The sequence below is a fragment of the Jatropha curcas genome, chromosome 2 (genome assembly GCF_041381405.1).
Source record: "Jatropha curcas cultivar XTBG-Jc1 chromosome 2, XTBG_Jcur_1.0, whole genome shotgun sequence".
Lineage (NCBI taxonomy): Eukaryota > Viridiplantae > Streptophyta > Magnoliopsida > Malpighiales > Euphorbiaceae > Jatropha > Jatropha curcas.
The window spans coordinates 28,090,279-28,114,928 of NC_143152.1; the positions used below are offsets into that span (position 1 = coordinate 28,090,279).

General features: G+C 32.8%; 4 protein-coding genes across 6 annotated transcripts; 2 read left to right on the forward strand and 2 right to left on the reverse strand.

Annotated features, from left to right (window-relative positions):
* The first annotated feature begins 1,242 nt into the window (after positions 1-1,242).
* LOC105649060 (uncharacterized) lies at positions 1,243-2,682 on the forward strand. The gene is made up of 2 exons (XM_012235588.4): positions 1,243-1,385; positions 1,707-2,682. Exon 2 carries the CDS (start codon positions 1,731-1,733, stop codon positions 2,448-2,450), a length of 720 nt encoding a protein of 239 aa, XP_012090978.1. The 5' UTR covers positions 1,243-1,385; positions 1,707-1,730; the 3' UTR covers positions 2,451-2,682.
* Positions 2,683-3,577: 895 nt separating this feature from the next.
* LOC105649059 (Late embryogenesis abundant (LEA) hydroxyproline-rich glycoprotein family) lies at positions 3,578-4,496 on the reverse strand. Its single transcript, XM_012235587.4, has one exon. It carries the CDS (start codon positions 4,378-4,380, stop codon positions 3,769-3,771), a length of 612 nt encoding a protein of 203 aa, XP_012090977.1. The 5' UTR covers positions 4,381-4,496; the 3' UTR covers positions 3,578-3,768.
* Positions 4,497-8,128: 3,632 nt separating this feature from the next.
* On the reverse strand, positions 8,129-9,149 carry LOC105649058 (Late embryogenesis abundant (LEA) hydroxyproline-rich glycoprotein family). The gene has a single exon (XM_012235586.4). The coding sequence runs from the start codon at positions 8,985-8,987 to the stop codon at positions 8,304-8,306; it is 684 nt and encodes a 227-aa protein (XP_012090976.1). The 5' UTR covers positions 8,988-9,149; the 3' UTR covers positions 8,129-8,303.
* Positions 9,150-14,310: 5,161 nt separating this feature from the next.
* On the forward strand, positions 14,311-24,546 carry LOC105649057 (mediator of RNA polymerase II transcription subunit 33A). 3 transcript variants are annotated; one of them, XR_001047601.4, is made up of 13 exons: positions 14,311-14,738; positions 14,819-14,929; positions 15,118-15,471; positions 16,325-16,641; positions 16,800-16,891; positions 16,984-17,368; positions 18,449-18,659; positions 18,741-18,855; positions 20,481-20,642; positions 21,175-21,823; positions 22,040-22,246; positions 22,879-24,138; positions 24,344-24,546. XR_001047601.4 is itself a non-coding variant. In XM_012235584.4 (12 exons), the coding sequence occupies exons 1-12, from the start codon at positions 14,458-14,460 to the stop codon at positions 23,970-23,972; spliced, it is 3,978 nt and encodes a 1,325-aa protein (XP_012090974.1). In that variant the 5' UTR covers positions 14,311-14,457; the 3' UTR covers positions 23,973-24,546. The 3 variants fall into 3 exon arrangements, 2 of the variants coding, with proteins under 2 accessions (XP_012090974.1, XP_020540898.1); XM_012235584.4 differs by having other exon boundaries at positions 22,879-24,546; XM_020685239.3 differs by having other exon boundaries at positions 14,701-14,738; positions 14,819-14,990; positions 22,879-24,546.
* Positions 24,547-24,650: the final 104 nt, after the last annotated feature.

Genomic DNA, 24,650 nt, shown 5'->3' on the forward strand with positions numbered 1-24,650 from the left:
TATGAAGGTTAATTATACGTTTATCTTTTGACCAAAGGATGGATCTCAAAAATTCCTTTGAATGCTTGGAAGCAGCCACCGAGGAAGAGCATGAACTAATAATCAAGAGCTGATAATGAAAACATTTGGTTTTATGAATAATCGATGATTAACAGTCTTGTCAAAGTGTAGTCTGATTGATCTTTTAATTAGTGTAAGAAGTAAAAGATCTTGAATTCGAATTTTTTCAACCACTAAAGTTTTTATCAATTTGATGAAATAAGAGAAATACTACACATGTTATGTAGTCCAATTTGTTATCTTTGTTGTTAAAAGAAAGGAAAAAAGCATCTACGAATTATGGTTCAGTTGACAAATGCAGACGGAGCATATGAGAAGAGATATTGGGATCGATCTCCACTAAAAACATCTACAGGAATTGATGAAGAGTCTTAACTGTAACTAAACTTTAAGCCGGATTAGATAGTTCTTGATAACAGGGTCTGGATACAAATGGTTTATATCAAAAAAAAAAAAGAAAAAAAAAAAGAAAAAGGTGATCTTTAAATTTAATCAACTAGCATTCTAATTTTTAAATTAACCATGAAATTCTTTATTTTTCAAAAGCAATCAAACTGGCTGAAAGAAAATTATTGAAAAATATATAATAGGTTACATAATAAAATGTGTTCCTCCCCTTTAAATAATATTCGTCACGTAAATAACAACTTCTCTGTGGTGAAAATAACTCCAACTTAAAATCTTAATTTCTTTGATTTCTTTAAATAATATTCTTCACATAAATAACAACCTTTCTTCTTTTTTTTTTTTATGGCAAAATTTTATTTATGTGACTATTATCTTATAATTTATAAATAAAAATAATCTAAAAATACAAAAAATGGAAATATTGCATCCCTATTATTATTATTTTCACATCATCTTCGATTTTTAAAAAAAACATCCTAACATTTAAAAAAAATATTTAAACACAATCTTTTTTTTGTTTCAATTTAAAACACAAAATTTTATCATTTTAATTTTAATAGTTGATACCAACTGACCCCAACACACAACAGAACAAACTTAGTGCTTACTGAGGGTGGTGGGCGACAGGGCGCCTAACCAGACAAAACTAAGACACGAACTCAGATATATTGGATCACGTTCGCATCCACGTCATCTCACTTCCATCCCATTCACTTAACCACTTCGGAACCTGAAAAGCCCTAACTTCTGATAAAATGACCCTAATGCTCAATATTTGACCATACACGCTGCCGTTTTAGTTCATAGTTTTCTCTCACAAGCTCCAGACTCTCTTCCCCCGCTTCCGCCGCTGCTGCTGCTGCCGCCGCCGCACCAAGTTCTGGATTTTCTTACCGCCACGATTCGCTCCGATTCATGTACGCTCTTGTTGATTCTTTTTCTAATTTGTTTTCTGTTCTTTTGGTATGCCATTGCAATTGTTTAGCTACTATTTCTAAAGTTTTCTACTTTCTGCATTTTTAGGGTTTCTGGTTCTCTCTCTTTTCTTCGCCGCTTTTTAAACACTTTTGTTCGATTAAATTGAACACTGCTAATGCATTCGTGTTTTACCTTCATTTCTAGATTTCTTGTCTACAGTGTTTCGACTTTCAAATTTGGGGATGAATTTGGGCTTAATGAGGTTCTATGGTTTTTTAGTTTACTAACAGGCTGTGATTGATTGCTTATTTTTGTTACAGTTGTCAATCAATTGTTGTCCCAATATGGGTATTATGGATTCTGAATCTTGTGTGAATCAAATGAGGAAATGCCAAGATTTATCCCAAAAATCTACAGAAATTTCGGATGAAATTAGTGGTGAAGAAGCTAATAATGGAAAAGTTGAGCTATCTCTTGGGCCTATTACTCCTGATGTAAACAAAGAGAATGGGGATTTCCCCTTAGATCTTAGTTCTCCACTAACTGTTTTGAAAAAACTATCTAAAGTACTAACCTTTGATTCCAAAACCGATTTAAATCAGGACCCCCTTGCCTCTATTGATGATTCTAGTAGCCCCAGAACACCAAAAGATGGTGTTTTTGACCCATTTGCTCCTGGCCCTGATGACAAAGCCATGGCTCCCTTGTGTAAGAAATACTCTGATGAAGCAAGGATAAGTGTTGCAAGACGGCTTAATTTTGGTTCTTCCATCAAAGATTTGAGCTTTATAAGCCCTGGGGATGAAGCAAAATCGATTTCAGATGAGGAGATGTTCAAATCAGTGTATGAAAATCTTTTAGAGGTTATTGTTTATAACCAAACAGAGACTGCTCTTGCTGAATTATCAAACATGGACATGGAATGGGATTCTGAGGCTTGCACAACACCACCCTCAGCTCCTCGAATAAGCGGAGTCGCTGAAACTTGCCCTGGCGCTCCTTTGAAATCAACAGGTAAATCAAGGATTATTGATTTGGGATTATGCAAAAAGCTTGAATTCTAACAATAATGGATTTTAGTTTGCTATCTGCTCTGTCGAGATTGACACTGCGCCGCCCGTTCATTTTGCAGGCGAGCATTTTGTATTAGTATTAGTTTAAAGCTCTAACTTTTGTGCGTCATAATTTAACTTGTGGTCCTTAGAGATTTAACCAAGATCACTGAGTAGTACCAAAATTGTATAGTCATTAAAGACGCTTTATCTTCTTTTGAATTAGCAAGTTTTCCTTTTCGCAGACTGCAACAGAGCATTTTTCTTTGTTTATGTGTATGTTGTGTCTCACTTTATGTTATCTTGTATATCCATGAATATGAATTTCTCCACTTCAATTTCACTGGTGGCATGGTGGTTTGATTCAAATAAACACTGACCTAATAAAATTGGAAATCAATAAAATTGAATGTGAAATGCATTATGCAGCAATATGAACTTCATGCTTTCCAGTACCTAACTTGTGAACAAGGAAACTCCTTGGCCAACTTGAAATATGCTCTTATTAACATATCTTTTATTCTTTCTTTTGTGGAATCACTGTCTGCTTTTTGGTTGGACCATTGTATCTGGGCATTTGGTCTTGAGCAACGTAAGTTCAAAGACTTGGACATTTTCTGTATCCTCCATAGCTGGGGACAGCAAATTCTTTATACCCTGTAATGCGAAATAGAGATCAAGGTTCTCAATTTATACCTGAACTGCCTGTACTCGCATTTTTCGTTCGAAAATACATCACGTTAGTTATTTTCTGGACAGTATTTGATGTCATATCAATTTCAATATTTACGGTGGTGGTAAAGGCAAAAACTTGCAACACAATGAAACCAAATAACAGGTATTTTGTTCTTTATCAGTTTACTTCTGGCTTGGGTTATGCTGCAGAATCACTACATATGCTTGACCTGGTTAGCAATCAAGGTAATAGAAAGATCCCAGGCATTCTGCACAAAGGTTTTTTGCTGAATTTGCAATTCTGCACCTATTTCTAATTATAGCAGAGATTGGCAAATTGGATGTCAGGGCCTGATACTTCATTCCACATTGGATTCCGTAGAACTGACCTTAACAGGATTTGCCAATTGGGTATAATTTATAAATAACAAAAGATACGGAAAAAAAAAAAGAACAAAAAAATGTGATAAAAATTTGTCAGCATATATATATATATGTACAAGAACTTGTGTCGTTTATACTCACTATAACAGGTAAGGAACAGTAATCCAAATTTAAACAGAAACTATGAGACAAATAGATCTGTATTTTCTAATAAACCCAAAAACATTGAAAAAAAAAAAAAATCCAATCTTAACAGAATCCTGATTGAGCCTCATAACTTAGTCTCAGTCTTACACTCCTGGTTTTCAATCTTCATATCAGAAACATTAATAGTAAATTTACATCTCGAAATAGCAACGACATGCCTTTTAAACCCCAATAATGTAGCTCTACCTGGAATTCTTGTTCTTGATTCCATAACAATCTCGCCGTCCAATAGATCTCTGATAACCGACGCCAGATTAGACGCTATTTCATCAACCTGTACCGTAAGCCGGCAAGGAAACGTCACCGAACCTCTAGAAGGTATATACCCTGGCTCAATATCCGCTTCTCCTACCTGACTATCATTATAATAAAGAATACTCTTGCCTCGACCATGCTTAAAACTAGCGTAATTAGGGTTATAAAGGAGAAGGTTCAGATTAAGCGTGATATTAAGTTGGAGATTAACAACTGGGAATGATAAACGAGGAGAAATACCATCAAGAGTAGCTGAAACAAGCTGGATCTTGGGATGTTTAATTTTAAAAATCGTTAATGCTAAAATAAGAATAATAACAAATAGTAAAAATAATAGAAACAAAATAGCGCCGCCTACGATGATGCAACGCCGCCGTTTCTTTGCCTTTAGGGATTGGTTGCCGGTTTCCGTCATTGGCATCGGAAAAGTTGTATTTTGGGATGGAAATAGAAAGGAATGGAATAGTTATAGGCTTATAGCAGATGGGTAGGAGGAAGATAGGTTAGGCAGGAGAAGAAGAAGCCATAAATGCGGAGAAGAGAAATATGGGTATCTGAAACTGACTGATCTGAAGTGAGGTTTAAAGAGTAATGAGGAGACGTTGTTGGAGGTTGGAGAGCATTTAATCTCTCGTCAGCTTATTCTTCACAATACCTCGTAGCTCTTTTCTAATTGCTATATCACCACAAATCAAGCTCTTTAATTGGCTCAATATTGGAAGAAATCAACGCATTGATAACCTCTTAATTCATTATTTTTAATTCTTCCAAAAGCAAATAGTTTTTTTTTTTTTTTTTAATAATAATTAAAAGCATACTTCAATATACATAATAACAACCCATTAGATTTTTTTTTAATAAGCAAAAATACCCTAAAGTTTAGGGCTTTGCACTGTATACCATAAAGTATATCCTAAAATGAAATTTATAGATTTTTTTCAAATATATAATTCATTAATAATAATATCAAAAATTGTAAATAAGCTTATAGACCATAATAAAATTTATGGATTAATTGCATCTAAAAATATTAAAGTACTTGCGATGAAATTAATTTATTGTAAAAATCAATCAAATAATATATAGTAACTGAAATTTTAGTTTATTCTTGCAAATTAAATTTTGTGATCGATACTTTTGATGTAATTAATTTATTGTATAATCTAGATATAATAATCGGAATTTACTGTATATATAGAAGTTAAATAAATAAAATCTTTATCAAGTAAAATACTAGCATTATTGACGTCTCTAACTAATTAATTGTAAACTAAAAATACAATAAAATGTAATTTAATTTCTGTAAAATTTATAATCTAACCGATAAATATAGTTATTGTAACGTATATTAATTTTCAATAAAAGATTAAAAAATATATAAATTGATTAATTATTTCAAGTTATAAAAATAATTAAATTCATAAATTTACTTTTATACTTTCCATGAAAAATTTTGTGGCACTCTAAATTTTTTTTGAGATAATATACATCCTTAAAAGTTGAAGATTCTGATAAGATAGCATACTTTTTCAACCTAGATATTAATTTTTCCCTTACGTTAAATTTGACTGTCATTTTCCATTTCGATCATACTCTAATAAAATAAAAATATATTAATTTTTTTTATTTCAATTTTATTCTCATCTAACTCTCTCTTTTTTTTTTAAATGAAAAATGAAAAATTATCAAATTTTATTTCAATTAAATAAGCTTTAAGTAAAGGATAATTTAGTCGATTATCTTAAAACTATTTAATATATTTTTAATTCTTATGAAAAAGCAAAAAATGTAAATTTACTGAAATGGAAAAGTATATTTTTGAGAAAATAATTTAGATGCTTAAAATTAAATTTCAACATAGCAAGTTAGTAAGACAAATGAGATGACAATTTTTTCTTACAGCTGCTAATGCAATTTATGAGAAATTTTATTATGAAGCTCTACTTTCCATATTCAGGAAAATACAGATGATTTTTGCAATTTAAGGGAAACTTGCACTCAACTACGTATCCGATGTTCATGCAGAAAATACAAAATTGAAATTGTCACAACGTTACTTATACTACTTTACTACCTCTCCCCCCGTCAATCGATCCATCAGAAAAAATTTTATTTTTTTATTTTTTTGGTGTTTATATTCAACATTTTCTATCTTTAAACTTTAAGTATTTTAATTATTCAAACTCTTAAATTTTATTCATTAATATTAACTCTATTTGTAATCTGAAGATTATGATTTGAGTAGTAACGGATCCAACTCAAACGATTAATGCTATTTTGATTTTCTAGAAGTGTTATCTAAATAGGAAAAAAATAGAAATTTATCAAATATTATAATTAAAGAGAGTTTCTAAAAAGTGGTTTTTATGACAAATAATTTTTAGAAATAAAATTTGTTTTATGCAAAATAAAAGAAATCTAAGACTCGACACTATTTAAGCTTATATATGTTGCGGTTGCCCCGTGAATTTTGTTGACCGGAGCTCAACTGCTACACGTGAAATTTCGGTTGGTTCCTAATTCTATGCCATCAAAAATGATATTGTTGTGCTATGGGCATGTGCTACCAATCTTGTTTCTCCCTTGTTTTCATTTAGATAGTCGATTCTATTTTGGAAAAACAATTTGTAGCGAACTATAGCAAGTTACAAGAGTGTGAGCATTCGGGAAATTCACTTCTGATGAATAAATATTTCGTTAAAATTTCGATTAAAGAAAATTTAATTTTTAGTGGTTGGTTAAAATTTCAGTTAAAAATTAATTAAACTGATTACTCAAATTAATTGATTTTGAAAATTAACTCATTTTAATTAAGTAGATAAAAAAATTAAACATTAAAAATATTTTCAGTATTTATTTTGATTAAGTAATAATAATAACTTCAGTTAATTTTCAATACGGTTAATTAAGTTTTTATTTTGTTTAACTTCGGTTCGGTTAACAAACAAAATTAATTCGGCCAAAATGATTCACATAAAAAATTAGTTCAGTTAAGACAACAAAAAAATACGGTCGATTTATTTTTGTTAAAAATATTAATCAAATTAACCGAATGCTCACTCTTAAATATATAAAATAAAAATAAATAAAAATTAAAAAAATACTTAAACTTCATTACTATATTTGCAACATTTATTGGATAAATTTAACTGTTTTAATAGTTATATCGTTAAAAGTGAATAATATTTTACAGTATAGTTGCAGAACTATAAAATGCATCAAATAACTATTAAAGTTTAAGCTTTGAAGAGAATCTTGTACACATACCATACTCTGGGAATTCTAATAATTGGACTTTATCTAAATTTTTTTAATTTTTTGTAGATCAACTTTTCAATGTAAAGGGAAGAAGCGTTGCTCACAGAACACGGACATTATTTTAAATCAAACAAATAAATCATTATTTTAATTAAATGATTTGAATGGTTTTAAAAATTAATAAGAGATCCATTTGATTTATGATTTTATTTTCAAAATTAAATATTAAAGTCTATATATAATATGGATATACTTTTATATTTATGTTTTATTAATTTTATTTTTAATTTTTTCAATATTTTAGATATAAAACTAATCTTATTTTAAAATTCTCGATTTTCCATCCCTTCATGAATTATCATTTTAAGCACATTCAGACGACAAAGGATATTTAATTGAAAAAAAAAGTAGAGTGAAAATAATTTTTAGAAATATCTCTATTATAGTTAAGTATTTCTATGCATTATTATCTATATTAATTAAGCTTCATGATAAAGGACAGGACCCTGATTTCACCCCAAAAATTAATTTACAGAAAAAGGACCGAACCAGCTTCGTACGTTAGCTCAATATGTACTCCGCTGACGACGTGACACGCATCACTTCGTTTGTCAACTAATGGGTTACCACAGGAAATAAATTTTGCTACCATAAATAGTAACCAGAAAGAAGAAAAGTCAGCGTTAAACTAACTAAAATTCAATAGAACTGGAATTTTGTGAGTAAATCAACATTCAATTTTTCAGTTTGCATTTGGTTACCTCAAAGAGACACTTATGTCCAAAAGCACCGGCAATCCAAGAACGGGCCGTTCGACAACGAAAGGAGTGCATTTGAACTTAACAATACCAACAAGAAAATCAAGGACTGTGTCGTATCTGGGCAATTGAACACTATAAACGGTGGACATATTAAGAAAGAAAGAAAAGAACCAAGTTATTAAAAATGGCAGAGTAATCAACTCAAGTATACAAATACAAACGTTATGTATTATTATCTAGTATCAATAAAGAAAATCTCCACTACACACACTAAAACAGCGTATTATAATCTAATTCTAGAACAATAAAAAGAACAGAACATGTTCTATAGTTTTGCCTTGTACTTGCAGTTTTGATCTCCCAGAGTACTATTTGAAACAAAGATAGTAATATCGCAGGTTGTGGTCGTGTCCACGCTCACTTTAAATATTTTAAAAATCGCAACCTTACCGGACAGTTTGATCAACGAACTGAAAGTCAACACGCCGGAGGCCACATCGGGGATGAGCTGGGGATTGGATAATAACCGATCCGCCATGACGGTAACGGTCAAATTCATCGGTCTTGTAGAATCGGAGGACATTTTACCGGCGGGAATTGGAACTTCGCCGACAAGTTCTCCTCTGTAATTTAAGAAAGCGGAACCGTTTTTGTACTTAAAACCGACTTTGTTAGGGTTCGTGACGGTGAGATCGACATCGAGAGTTATATTCAGATCAACGTTCATCCTAGCGATGTCTGGAGAGATACGGAGATTTTGTAGACTGATTGAGTCGACGGTGGTTGACGGTTCTTTGGCTTTGAAAACCGTGAAAGCTAAAATCACAACAACAAGAACAATTGCGAGGATAATTGCCGCCGTGACCGCAAGACAGATGTTTCTGCGTCTGTGTTTGCGTTTGGGATGTGCGGCCTGAGCTTCTGCGTCTTTCGATTCTTTTTTTGTTGTTTCTGCTGCTGCTGCTGCTACCTTTGATGGATTTAAAGCGGTTTCTTCTGTTTTCTCCATTTTTTGTTTTCTGTTTGTTAGACTGAAGAGTTGTTGGTTTTGTTTTTAGGAAGCTTTAGGAGGAAAGTATTCGGTTAGCAAAGGATGGGATTGCTCCAGATCTCAGCTGCCTATAAATACATGCTGCCTGCACAAGTTCCCAACAGATAGGTGGGAGCAACTTTAATTGCTAGATTTGAAAATTTTTCTCATGGGAGTCATGGGGTTTGTAAAAGTATTAAAGTATTTAGATTTTTTAAGATTTTACCTCCAATGGATCCATCCATTACATTAAAGTATTAAACTAATTAAAATTAATTTTTTTATTAAAATGAAATTATTTATAATTATTCAATGAAAAAAAAATATTAAAATATTAAAATTAAATAACAGCTATTAAAATATTTAATTTTAGTACAGTCTTATTGAATGTATTAGTATTTGTTCGGTTCATTTTCCAAAGGGACTAGGACTTCGAGGAACTAAGACCACGCCAGCTACGCGGTTGTGAAGTCATATAAGCAGACTAATGTAAATTGTTTCTAAAATAGGCTGCTAATACCTAATTTACTGGTCTTAATTGCAGCAGTAAATGACACATCCTTGTCAGCTCTATCATCGAAAATAAGATACTGATACTTGCCCCAAACTGAAACCTATTGGAAAGTAACATGCTTCAAGATTGCGTGCAAGAATTTTAGTATTATATATATATGTTTGTACATATGGAATAAAGAAATTTAAAAATCAAGAATTATTGTGACTTCCTTACAGTAATTAGAATTTAAAATAGCTAAAGAAAATGTTTTAGGTAGGAGGTCTAAATCCCCAGTTATCATGAAGAATTTAACTTAATAATAAGTGAAATTAATTATTGGTGCAGTTGCTAGTCTTGTTTAGTGATCTTGGAATTGGAATATATAAGTTAAAAGACAAGAAAATTATCTTTGCAGAGAATTCAAAGGAGTAGATGAATGAATCCAACTTATTGGGATTATGACTTAGTTTAGACTAAGTTTAGGGTAAGTATTGTCATTCTGAGTAGTAAAAGTTAGGTTATGGGTTTGAATATACTCTTCTAGCTGTGAAAACTTTACTATGGTAAGCAGAATGGACCTAAATTCCTACATTTCAAAGTGCAACGGTAGAAAACTTTCAATTATCAAATGGAAGGGAAGAAATTCAATTTTGATGACAAGTACAAAATAATATTAATTTGATCATTCAATTATATTTTTTTTCTTTTTGATATTAATTATGGGTATTTTTAATTCATTGGATTAAGATAAATTATGATCTTAATTTCATTTAAAGGAAAATAACGTTGAACCACTCATAATTTCCCTCCTCTTTTACTTTTTTGAAAAAAATAATTCTATTTTAATAGCTTATATATTTGGGAATGCATTTTAAGCAGGTATTGAGGTTTTACATATTAGAGTATGTTCGACAAAATTAACTGTTTTAATAATGTTTAGCTATTAGTTGTTTTTTAGTGGCTTTTCATAAAACGCTAAAAACTAAAAGCTAAACGGTTTTTTATAAAATATTATCTTAATCTCTAAAAGCTAATTCAAATTTATTGTTATTAAACACTATGAAAAAAATAGCGTTTAGCATTTTGAATCAAAACGCTAAAATAATTTTTAAAAAAAACTGTTACTGAACACAATTTTAGTGTTATACACTTTAATCCAATTTAAGATGCATTGTCTATAAACCAGAATATATTATAAGAGGTGGTTATTACTTATTTGTAAACACTTGAGAATTGATAAATTTTTCGTTTTAGAAACTCATAGACCAAGGAAAATTGATTACTTAATTTATTTGAAGTCGAAAATAGAAATTAAATGTGTATTTTACTATATATCATATCATTTTTTGTATCAAACCTCAAATTCCAGAACGGGGCTATATTAAAATTCCAATTGCCCCTCTATTTAAATTTAAATACATTTAATCATTTTAATATTCAGTATTAGAATAACGAGATGAACTTATATACTAATAAAAAATATTAAATGTTTTTTAGAAAATAATTAATTTTTTGAATCTAACCGTAATTTTAGTTTGGGCACCGTTGTTAATCAACGGTGGTGCTTTATTTCAACTTTTTCTTTCCCTCCCAATCTTATATTCACTTTTCATAAACTTAAGTATATTTTTCCATATGTTTTTTCTTTATTTTTTATTATTGTTATCTTGTGAGAATTTGTTATTAAATAAAGATGTGATATTTAATTTTATTTGGTTAGACAATTTAATTTTTTATTTATAGACGTGGATCTTGACCATTAGAGCATGGTAGAACGGCTTTTTGTTCCATTGATATTATTGATGTATTGTGATAGAAAATTATCTATATACATCAGATACAAAGAACAATACAAATATAAAAAATTGAGGAATTATCTTGTCATTCAAATAAATTAAAGACTCGGTTACTATTATAAGAATTTATATCTTTTAACAAATGAAAAAAAATCTAATATAATCTCTTTTAAATTTAATTTATTATTTAAAATACTATAGATAATTTTTTTAATTTGTTAAGAAAATATCAGCAAATTTTATAATAATAAATTGTATGTATAATCTAATTGAATATTTGCAACACTTAATTTATTAATTAAATTTTATTTCTAAAAAAAACTAATTTTGTTTAACATCGATAAATGAGATTAAAATTAGGTAATTCTTTTTTTTTTAATCGCAGAAATACTTCAAACAAAGCTAACAGTAACTGGTAACTAACTACCTGTTGGCATGGCTGGCTTTCAGAACCCTCGCGGTAGTTGAGGCCTGTTAAAGCAAACGTGGTGCACCTCTTTCCGTGTGTTGGTGAGAGTTGCCGTGCTTCCAGAAGCACTCGTTTTCCGTTTTATTATTTTAATTTTATAATTTAGTGTTTTTTAATTCACAGATGAAGAAAACAAAATAAATAAATAAATAAAACAAAAGCCAAGAAACAAACAGAACAGAAAACTATAAATTCGAGTATAATCGTGTTGAATAAAGTCAAAATATCAGAATATTTTTGGATTAAATCAGATTGAATTAAAATTTGAATTTTTTTTTTAGTTATTTTAATTTGTTGATTTCGATCATTTCAAATTGATTCGAAATAAAAATAATTCTTAAATTAAATTAAAAAATTAGAAAATAAAATTGATTCAGTTCAATTTAATTTTTTATGAAAATTAATTATTTGATTTTAATTATTTTTTCAAATTGAGCCAAATTGATCAATACTAACACATTTAAAGTTGGACTTCTCATATTAAATCAATTGGAATTTTTAAATTTTTAAATTTCCATGTTAAAAAAATTAGAATAAGTCCTAACTCTACTTTAAAATAGCGGACAAAAGATTTCATGTGTGAAATATATGAATTTGATATTTATAAATAATAGAATTATTAGAGCTTGACGCGTCATGTTTAAACAACAACACATTTATAGTACTTTTGATAATGTAACCTAATAAAGTAATAATATTAAATTTCAGTTTATCTAGAAGTTGCATCAATCAATTATAAAATGCTTTATTTTAACTTCTATTTTTTTAAAGTAAAAATTTTTCTCCAGTCAAAAAAATAATAATAATAAAAAATCTTGTGTATAGATCACGTTTTGATTTTCTGCAATATTGAAATGGTCAAAACCTTTCTATTTATCTTTGTATTGAGAATTAAGGCAAGACAAACAAATAAAATAGCTCATTCTCTCGCATAGATTTCCTGTTTTCATGCTTGTCTTGCTCTTAGGACAAACCTCTTAATTTCATGTTTTTGCTTGGTTATGTGAAGATTTCTTATAACTTAGAACTTTACCTATTTACCATTTTCAACTCAGAATTCAATTTTCATTCTATCCCTAAAACATGTATTTTCTTGTAGTTGATTTATTTAATTGGGCTTAAATCACTCTCAAATTGTTGGGCATATGAAGTGTAAATTTCAATGGGCTTTGGTATCTTACCAGGGCCATCATGAAGTTTACCAAAATAGGCCTAATAAAATCTTTACCAATCATATTATTCCATATTTAACATTTTACGCACTTAAATTTTTAACATCTAATTTATTCAACGTCTATTTTTTTTTTTTTGTGTCGTGTGAAGAAAATTCGAATTTAAATTAATTATCAGATCATATATACACTTATTAATAGACTATATCTTGATGTGCCAGTTAGTTTAGAGTTTGGAATTCAAAACTTTATGCCGCGCATTTTTTTTTTTTTGTGGATTATTATCTTTCTAATTAAAAAATCTCCTTTTTATTATTTGCTCTATCGTTATCAATCAAATTCTGAATTAAAGTTAATATAAGTTTGATTTGCTAATGTTTTTCCATACCTGCTTTTCTCAGTATACTCGACTTTTTTTATTGGCTTATATTCTTATAAAAAAATTAATGAAAATTTCTATAATTTATAGTCTTATAAAAAATAGATTAGCATCATGTGTGCATTTATTATCCTAAACATTAATTGACTTCTAGAAGTGTAACCTGTAACAACTTATAAAATTCAACAGTCTTTTCTTTTTTTTTAAATACTTTTTACTTTTTTGAATATTACTACAAATATCTCATTTTTTTTTTTAACTACGACACTATTATAATTTTGAAGTGGCTAATTATTGCCTTTTCATGAGTAATTTTTTTAAGAATTATTTTTTTCATTCCATATATATATAGCCACACTTTCTTTTTTAATTTGTAAGTATAGTTATATTTTCTCCTTTAAAAGATATTTTTTTTTTGTTAATTTTTAATATCATTATTCAATAAATATTTATATTCTCAATTATATTATGTACTAATTACAATCATTAACAGAGGGGTGTTTTTTTTCAAAAAAAAGCCTAAAAATAAAAAATTAACAGATTGTTCAAATTTTCTTAATGTACATCAAAATCAAACTAAACATATATATATATATATATATATGATTCAGAAAATACAATTTTATAAAGAAACTAAATACATATATAATATATCTATTTTGATATTAAACTGAATTAAAATATATCGATTTGTCCATTAAAAAATAGAGCATTTTCGGTGAGTATTTTACTCCGGTGCATTTATATTTTTGTTAATTCATCTCACGGAAATTTGTAATTCAATGGCATGATTTGATCGGTAAAACTGGCACGCTGTAGTAGGTGACGCTGCGTATTGCGTCGTACAAACGGGCACTAGTTAATTAAATATATTTTCAATCTAGTCAATAATAAATAATAATAATAATAATAATAATAATTTAATTACAACTATTCTCAAAAAAAATAAAAAAAAATTTACAATTAGAGGGAGGACTGACCTTGAAGTTCGGAGGAGGGGCGGAGAGGACTAGGGGTGGGTGCCGATCACGTGACACCAAATCAAAAACACAAGTTGTGGTTTTCTATGTAGAAGAAGACTGGTTGCTCTTATGCTTCCGTTTCCACACACACAACATTAAATTGAACTTTACGGTAATGGAGGTGGAGACGAAGAAAGAGCGCGAAATGAAGGAAAGGATTATAGAGACGATCAAGAGTTGCCAACAACGACAAGAGCCTCCTCTGGTGTGTGCAATGGAAGTTGCTAAATGCCTCATCTCTTTGGGGATTACAATGCCTAGTCCTGATTTAGGGGAAGTTATGGTTTCCTATCTCTGCTTCAACAATAATCATCCTTCTGTATGGAAGTTTCTCCAACAAGCTCTCTCTTCTCACCTTCTCTGTCCTATCCACGTCCTCTCTCTCCTTTCTGCTCGGTTCTACTCTGTCTCTTTCTCTTTACATGCCGTTACATTTGGTTTCTCTTTCTTTTCATTTAATAGTGTATATTTTGCAGAGTTATACCTAATCGACGGTCTCAACCGGAGGCTTATAGACTCTACCTTGAATTGGTCAGCCGTTATGCATTTTCACTTGATTCAATTGGCGAAGAAGCTTGCAAAGAGAAGTATGTGTAATCCTATTTTATTACCCCTCTGTTCATCTGTGCTCGTGCCTATTTAAATTTGGTGAGGAGATAGTAGGTAGAGGTAGTTCGACTTCGGGCTTTACTATTAGGAATAAATGGTTGATAATATTCTTCTGTTTCCTTAAATTAAGGGTGTCTGCTTCCTGTGAATTTCTTCTGTTTTGTAGGATGATAAAATCGATTGATGTTGCTCTTCAGCTATCTCATACCTATAGAGTTCAGTTTATCGAGCTAGGACATGTTCTGGTGTTGTTCTTTTTTAGCATTGTTGTTGGGTTGATTGACTGCACATTCAGTGACTGGGGTTTATTAGTGAAGTCTCCAGATTTATCAAGTGGGCTATTTGGAAATGCTGATAACCAGGATATGGACATTGATTCTAGAGGGAATTGCAGCGTTGGAAGATATGAGCATCGTGAACTTTTAAGGAAAAAAAATTCTTTTTTTGCCTTAGAGGTGGTGGCCAAACTAATTGAAAGTAGAAAAGCCTTGGTTATACTCCGCATTGTTCACTTGAACATGTATGTGTTCATCATTCTTCATTTAATTTGCCTTATAATTTTAACTCTGCATGGACATTTTTTCTGTATCCAAACTGCATTCTGTACTTTTTTATGATGCTCAAATTGACAAATATTATAATACTTGCTCTATAGATTGTTTTGACAGCTGATAGCGCATAGTTATTACTTTTTTACTAATTTTGATATGCATTTTTTAAGCGGCATTTCTTTCTTTGCCTCTCAACTTGTACCTCATGATGGCTCCTCTACCTTTGAGCTTGGTTTCTTAGGGTAAGGTATGGCAGAGCAGGGAATATATCTTTGTAAGCATAAATGTGTGTGAGTCAACTCTCTATAATTTGTTAAATTTATAAATGGTTTACTGTTCTAACTTGCACGAACTTGAACAGTAAGCATCATTTATCTGCATATCATTATGGAGAATGCCCATAGCCAACAAGGTTTTAATGTTTGCTTTGCCAATTATTTTCCAGATTTTATTACATTCTGTGATGCTCATGGTTGCTCTCTTACAACTGAGATGTGCCCAATATGCATATCGAAGAACTGCCTATGCCTCCTTGAAATTAAAAAGTTCAATTTCACATTTCCTTTATGTTTAATAGATGCATCAACAGCTGGGCAATAATATGTAGAGTGAGAATCTAGTGGCTGTTATGTTTCTATGTTTTGTTCTTTCCTCCTGTTAGGAATTTGACAGAAGCAAATGTTAACTGAAGTTGGGTAAACTATCATATACTTGAGTTGTTTGCACATGATAAAAAAGTCATCATCCAGAAATTATCTTTGTTCAGGAATTTTTTAAATGCCACTCCTGTTTCTTTTATGGCTTTAATTTTTTTTTTTATAGGCCTGAAATATTCAATGGCCTCCTGCAGAGGCTATTGTTTTATAAAGCCCACAAATTAGTATCCTCTAATATGGAACCTGCCAACCAGCTTTTGGAAAGATTGTCTGCCAATATTCAGAGAGTTTATGATTTTGAATACCAGTTAAGCAGGCACCAGATCTTTCGAATGCTCATTGATATTAAAGCGTGCAAGCCTGTGTCTTTTTGCAATTCGGAATCTGGGAAATCTGGTTGTTGGGTTCCCTTTGACATTTACATGGAGAATGTAATGGATGGGAAACAGCTTCATATTAGATCATCTATTGCTATACTTACAGGTAAATTCTTTTGAAGGGTTATTTTGATTTGGTCACACATGCAAACACAGATACTTGATGGTTTTATTTGCTTATTTATATTTTGAGAAAAATAAAATATTATATTTGGGAACTGCAAGCTCTTTTCTCATCTCTTATTTTGTATGTCATGACTGCAGAAATAATTAAGACACTCCAAGTGTGTAACTGTGCAAGGTGGCAAGAAACATTCCTTGCACTTTGGCTTTCAGCCCTTCGGCTTGTCCAACGAGTTGAGATCCCACGTCAACATTTCTTGGAGAATATATATGCATGAAATTATGGACAATACTTATACTCTGCTTCGTGTCTTTTTTTCCCCAGGAACGTGACCCTGTGGAAGGCCCTATTCCACATCTTGAGTCTCGTCTTTGTGTCCTTTTAACTATCGTTCCCTTGGCAATTGCTAATATTTTGGAGGATGAGGCTGGGCTCTCTTTCTCTTCTCTTCAGGGAGCTGGAACATCTAGACATATGGAGACAAGGTTCAAAAATCGGACAGAGGTGAATAGTCAAAATTTGAGGAAACAAGAACTTGTTTCATCTCTCCAGGTCCTTGGAGACTTCTCTGGTCTTTTATGCCCTCCTGCATCTGTTATTGGTGCAGCTAACCTTGCTGCTGCAAAGGCAGCAACTTTTATTTCGAATTCCAACAATGCAAAGAATGGTTTAGGTGATGGTAGTCATGCTGATCCTCCTATCAATGCAGGTAACTGGGAAATTATGTGCTTCACTTTCACTATTGCAATTCATTATCGCTTGGTGGGTCTTAGAACTTAGGAGCAAGATTCTCTTATCCAAGTACACGCATACATACATATACATGTGCGTGAATTTGTACTAGATCACAAATTCAGAATATTAGCATCAGGCAACTGAAAGTCTGAAGAACTTGTCGATTTGTTTGATATGCACATATCATATATATGCATAACAGTACAACTTCCAGACTTTTATTTATTGGTCCATATGGACAATTTACAAGTAGGCCACCTTAAACTCTAATTTATGTAAGTTTTAGAACTTTTCTTGTTTCCTTTGTAATTGGTGATACTGTCATGCGACCATTGATTCCTAAATAATTCTGCAACGACCTAATGTTATTATCAACTGTCAGGACATTTTCTAATTCTTCTTCTGGTTGTACTACTGTCATTTGCTTGCACAAATAAAAAGATGGGAAGAAATTAATATGGAATGCATCAGTGGTCAAGGAAGAGATAAAAGGGATCTGTTTGAATTTAGAAGAAAAAAAAAAAAATTAGTGGAAAAAACAAAGGAAGCAATGTGTGCAGAGAAAAACAGAGGAAGAGAGAGGACCTGTCAAAAAAAGCTGCTTTTTGGCGAGATTCGAGGTATGCGGATGTTGGAAATGGTAGTGCTGGTGGTAGGCAATTCCAGAGGTGGTGCTTAAGTAGGATTGAATTGATTTTCCTGGGTCAGTGATGGGTTTTCAGGTGATTTTCTCAAATATTGACACCAGATTTTGGCAGATTGGAAGTTACGAGTCTAATGGTGGTAACTTCGACTGGGGAGAGAGCTAGATCAGTGGGGAAGGTTTTGGCAGCATCCATTTCTTATATGCGTAGCTACCCGCATAAGGCAACTGCCTTGGGAATAAAGGGCATGTCTCTGATGTTGCCTAGTCATCTAACCCTAGTAGAGGCACTGTCTTTAGTGCCCAGTACATATGCACCTTTGACAACTATGACCAATACAAGAACTTGACTGTCTTTTTTCCTTTCTGATTCTGTAAATGTTGTTTTAGCAATTTGTTTATCCTTTTCAGGTGGAAACATGAGGCACCTCATTGTAGAAGCTTGCATTGCAAGAAATTTAATTGATGTATCAGTGTATTATTGGCCTGGCTATGTGTCTGCTTCAGTTCTCTCAATGTCAGATTTACCACCAATTCAAAAATCTCCTTGGTTAACCTTTATGGAAGGAGCGCCATTGACTAATACTCTTATAAATCTGCTTCTCATTACTCCTGCTCCAAGGTAAATAAATAATTTCCAATTTAACTTTCAGATTAGGAAAGATGTTAATTAATTTGATCTTCTTCATTGTTTCTGCTAAAGTTTAGCAGAGATAGAGAAGTTATATCATATTGCATTAAATGGGTCAGGAGAGGAGAAGTCAGCAGCTGCAAAAATTCTCTGTGGTGCATCCCTAACCCGTGGATGGAATATTCAGGTAGAATATACACTTCAATGATAAGCATTTCAATATGATTATTTTTGGAGCTTCGCATGAAAATCTTTAAGCTTTGACATTTTCTTTAACAACTGAAAGTAATCATTTTGAATCTCATAAAATCCAAGAAAATTTAATAATGATCTAGTGTTTCACTTTGAATGAGTAAAGTACTGCTCATGCCTTCCATTTAGTATAATCTGAAATCATAGTCTACTAAGCTACTTATCTATTAATGTACTGGTGAATGAGAATAAAAATCAATAGAATGAAATGAACTTAATATGAACTGTATATATGTTGTGATGAAAACAAATAGTCAAGAGAGACTTTAAAACAACAGAACCCTTAAATAAAATGAAATGAACCTGGTAGCAACATGAACTGTAAAAGTGCTATCATAAAAATGAATGGTCAAGAGATACTTAAGGTAGTATTTATCTTTACATCTAGATGATTTCATCTCAAGAGTTTTCAGGAATGCATAAGCACACCTTAGGCGTTTGTAGCTTTCTGCTTTTAATTTTCTTTCCCATTAAGGTTTGACTACCTCTTCACTGCCTAAGCCAATGACCTGTGACAAGTGTTATATGGTTAAACAAATAATTAAAATTTGTAAGACTACATTCCAACGATGTTATATAGAAACTGAACTTATGTTAAGAGAAGTTAGTTAATTTTGGGAAATAGTGGTGTATGTTTTTGAAAGTTCCAGAATTGAAGCTTAGTTCATGTTTCGATTGGTGAAAAATATTACAGGAATGAAAATTGAGAAGGAAAATAAATAAATTTTCTTTCTTTCACTTGTTTGGGAATGAAGAAAATATGAAGGGAAAATAAATTTTGGGGCCCACATGTTATTTTCTATTCATTTTGGGAGGAAAGCTAGAGGAAATAATTAAAATTACAATCCCGCCCCCTATTGTTGTAGTTTCATAAAAAAAAAAAAAACTAAAGGTTAATTTCATAATTTCACTATTTATAAAATCACTTCCCCCCACATTTTCCTCTTGCACATCCAAACATCAAGAGGAAATTCTTTTATATTTTCCCTCTTTAGTTTCCTTCAATTTTTTTGCTTTCCTTCCCAAATTGTGACCCAAACACAGCATTAAACAGAATAAACAATGACGACAACAAGAACAACTAAGCTTTAATCCGAAACTAGTTGAGGTGGCTATATGAATCATTTGTTTTTATTTTACTCTATTTATAACTAAGAAACTAAGTAAGAAAGGCACAATAAGTTAGAAAATAAATGAAAGCCACCAGAAAGATAGAGAGGGAAGAAAGATGGTTGAGTTTTATATTTGAGAAGCATTCTAGATGTTGCTTGTGTAGTTTCTCGTGAGTGGACCTACCTAGATGTAGCTGGGGTCAGCAAGGACCTGTTCTTCATTCTAGTCTCATCCCCGAAACTGGGTAAATAACATTGCTAAATGTGGTTGGTGCTTTCTTGATGACTTAGAGATTATGAGAAGAGCAGTGTTATCTGTTTATTGATGTAGAATTTCTTGATTGAACTTATCCTTTTAATCTTTTAGGACCTTCGAACACTTGATTTTACCACTTATATGTATTTGAGATAATTGTATCTGTTGTTGATACTTTTTGCTTCTTCATAGGAACATGTGGTGCACCATGTGGTGAAGCTTCTTTCTCCTCCTCTGCCTTCAGCCCCCAGTGGACAAGGGAGTCACTTGGTTGATTATGTGCCCATGCTAAGCGCAATTCTATTTGGGGCTTCATCAGTTGATAATGTCCATATACTTTCTTTGCATGGTGTTGTAAGTGAAATACTTCAATAGAGTCTTTTTTGTCATTACTACAAACTGGATCTGCCTTTAGACTCTTGCTGATAAGGAAATGGAAGATATGAGATAAAATTGTACTAACACTGTCTGCTGGTTTGACTTGATTCCATATGGTATTCTTTAGTTGACTGTCTTGCGAATTGCAATTATAGTTTTTTTTTAACATGCAACGGCAAGGGAACTGCCATTAGATGGCTATCTTGAAAATATAGCTGTTTGGTGGGTGATGTAAACCTCTGGTAGACGTACTCTTTATCTTGTGTTACTTGAGGATCAAAGGGGGCTAAAGCACAGATGCTGACCCTTTGGGTGGTTGGAGTTTCACTTATTCTCCATGGATTTTTCTGTTGTTTGAACACTGCTTTTCTTTTATGTCTTAATGATCTCTTCGTGTTTGCATCTTAATAAACACATAGGATTCCTGCTTCCTAATGTGTATCTCAATAAACAATTGAAAGTAGCATATCCTTGCATTCTAATGGATTGTGTGTTTCTATTCATACAGATTCCTGAAGTTGCGGCTGCTTTAATGCCTCTCTGTGAGACATTTGGGTCACTTATGCCTATATCAAATAATGTATCAAGCTCAGGTGATGAGCCCTCGATTTACATGGTTTTTTCTGCAGCTTTTCTCTTTCTTCTTCGTCTGTGGAAATTCTACAGACCTCCTCTTGATCAATGTATGGGAGGAGGAGCTTTGGGAACTGAGCTTACTTTAGAGTATCTTTTGTTGTTGCGTAATGGCCGCATTGAACCACATAATTCTGCTGCTACACGTGAAATCAATGGTGATGCAGTCCAGTTTGAACCCACAGCTGTTAAACCTGTATATATTGACTTTTATCCCAAATTACGAGCTTGGTATTGTCAAAACAAGTCATGCATAGCTTCAACAGTTGCTGGGCTTTCTACTGGAAATCCTGTTCATCAGGTTGCTAACAAAATTTTAAGCATGATTTACTCAAAAATGACTAGAAATGAGGCCTCTTCTGGGAATTCCTCATCAGTATCAACCTCTTCAAGCACTGGAGGAGATCCTTACCAGAAACCCATGCATCCTGCATGGGAAGTGTTGGAGGCTATACCTTTTGTGCTTGAGGCCATTTTAACAGCCTGTGCTCATGGAAGGCTTTCATCTCGTGATTTGACAACTGGTTTGTTAAAAGCTAGCTTATCTTTTTTGCTTAGTAATTTTTTAGATTTTCTTCTTATTCTTCTTTTTGTTGATTAACCAATCCTTTTGGCTTGAAATTATTACATTTTGATTAGTAGAAGAATGGATCATCTTATTGGAGCTAAAACTGATCTCTTCTGTGATGTTTGTTTTTAATTATTCAGCATAGCGCTTTAAAGCTTTTGAATGCTTGCAGGCCTGAGGGACCTCATTGACTTTCTTCCGGCATCTCTTGGAGTTATTATCAGTTACTTCGCTGCAGAAGTTACTCGGGGTACGTGGAAACCAGTACCGATGAATGGAACAGATTGGCCTAGTCCAGCAGCCCTCCTTCCGTATATTGAGTCTGAAATGAAAGAAATACTTTCTGCTGCAGGAGTTAATTATCCAAGCTCTTTCTCTGGTAGGTTTCAACAGATCCTTTTGCTTTTAGTTATATTCTAATTTCACTTTCGATTGGTGTTTTATAAATGCATATGTTTGAATTTCACTCGAGCAACAACAAGCCTTGTGCAAGGAATTTTGCACCTTTGGGGGTGCATATATGTGTTATAACTTGGGAAGGCAATTGCTCAGTTATGCACTTGCTGAAGTGGGTTACTTGGAAAGAAGAATCCTACCTTTGATGTTTTTGCTTGGAGTGGTTATGCTCTGAATATGTATCACCTACCAATTTCAAGCTTAGACTTTTTGCTAAACAACATGTTGTCTGTACACGACTCATAGAGAGCTGGTAGATTGTTTCCCTTTATAGTTTAAGTATCATTTGGTGGAGGGATCTTGCTTGGAATTTCTCTGCTTTCTGAGTTGGCCTTGTTTTCATGAAGCCTTTTGTGGTCCATACTTGTTTGAAGTTCATATTTCCTTTGCTCTTTTGGTTTCTCCTGTTGTCTAATATTTTACCATTCAGCAATAGAACTGCCTTCTAATATTTGGATGAAAACTACAAATTTAATGATGAGTATATATAAATGTACTACAAGACAAAGTATACATATTTCCTAGCTAAAGCGTGTGTAATTTCTTGCATTGCAGGGCCTTTGCCTGTCATGCTTCCATTGCCAATGGCAGCTCTTGTTAGCTTAACTATTACTTTCAAACTCCACAAGGGCCTTGATCACATTCATGCTGTGGTTGGTCCAGCCTTGGAGAACTGTGCATCAGGTTGCCCTTGGCCCAGTGCTCCTACAATTGGGTGTCTGTGGGCCCAAAAGGTCCGTCGCTGGCATGATTACATAGTTGTATCATGTGCTCGCTCTGTATTCAGGCAAAATAAAGAAGCAGTTGCACAGCTCCTGCGAAGTTCCTTCTCATCATTCCTGGGATCAGTTGACATTTCAACATCTTTGTTAACAAATCGGAGTAGTGTAAGTGGTCTGCTGGGGAGCACTATTGGGGTTCCTAGTGGTTCTGGATCCCTAGCACCAGGGTTCCTTTACCTTCGCTGTTGTCGGACAATTCAAGATGTTCAATATGTAAATGGCGTGATCATAAGTCTTGTTGGTGAGCATGCTATGGGTTCAGCTGCCAGATGGGCAAGCAAAAACTCCTCTCGCCTGAAGTCTAGCCAAGCATCTTTATCCCTTGCTGCTACAACGGCAAGGGAGGCAGCCATGCTGGGAGCAAGCCTCATTTGCGTTACAGGTGGGGTGAATCTGGTCCAAGAGCTTTACCTGGAGACTATTCCAACCTGGTTGCTCTCATCAAGAGAAGTGAAACATGGCAAGTTGAGTGTTGTTTCCCGTATAGTGGAAGGATATGCAATGGCATACATGTTGATCCTGTCAGGATCATTTGTATGGAGCGCTGGGGCAAGATCTCCACCATGGGCGATGTCTAGAAGGGCCTCTACTATCAGTGCCCACATGGACTTTTTGGCAGGAGCTCTGGAGGGGAACATATCACTTGGCTGTCATCCAGCCACTTGGAAAGCTTATGTCTCTTGCTTATTGTGTTTAATGGTGAGCTTTACTCCAGCCTGGATTCAAGAAGTAAGGCTGGAAACTCTGAAGAAATTGGCCAGTGGATTAAGAGGATGGCATGAATGTGAATTGGCTCTCTCTTTGCTCGAAAGAGGTGGTGTTGCAGCCATTGGCTCTGTTGCTGAACTGGTCAATGTACTCAGTTGAGGTTTGAGCTAAAAGCAGAGTGTTCACCATCTTTCCATCCTCAAGTTCTTTTGAATGAAATTGGCGAAATTGAATTTTGATCATAATGACGACTTAGTTCTCGCTCTTGTAGAGTTAGCTTTGCAGATTTTGCTGCTAGAAAGGGGACAAGAGGTTCTTGGTGCAGGTAAGCAATTTTTGAATCTTTCACCATGTCCATCCTGATCACATAATCCTCTTTTGTTATTCAGAAAGGAGAATTAAGAAACATTACAGACATATGGTCCGATCTTAGACAGAGGGTAGGGAGTAGGAACACATATCTTTATCCTGGCCATAGCTGTCTTCTCTCGAAAGGAAAATTAATTTGTTGACCATTTGTTGGGGTGCAGGAGCATGTGCCAAGAACAATGAAAAGATGCAGAATAGAAAAAGAGAGAGAAAAAAAAAAAAACGTAAAAGCATCAAAAGGAGTTAGTTAGATTATGCGAAATGGGCGAAGAGCCTTGTTCCAGTAAATAATTAATCATGTTCTGACAGTTGATTATTTGTTCCTTTTGCAATCTTTTCTGCCAACTTCTATTTTTCTTTCCAATCTGCAAGTAAAAAGAAAATGTGAGCCTTGCGAGAAAATGAATCTCCTCACATTTGATGGCGAGCATGTTCTTTTATGCTATTACAAATGACACTGAAATTTAA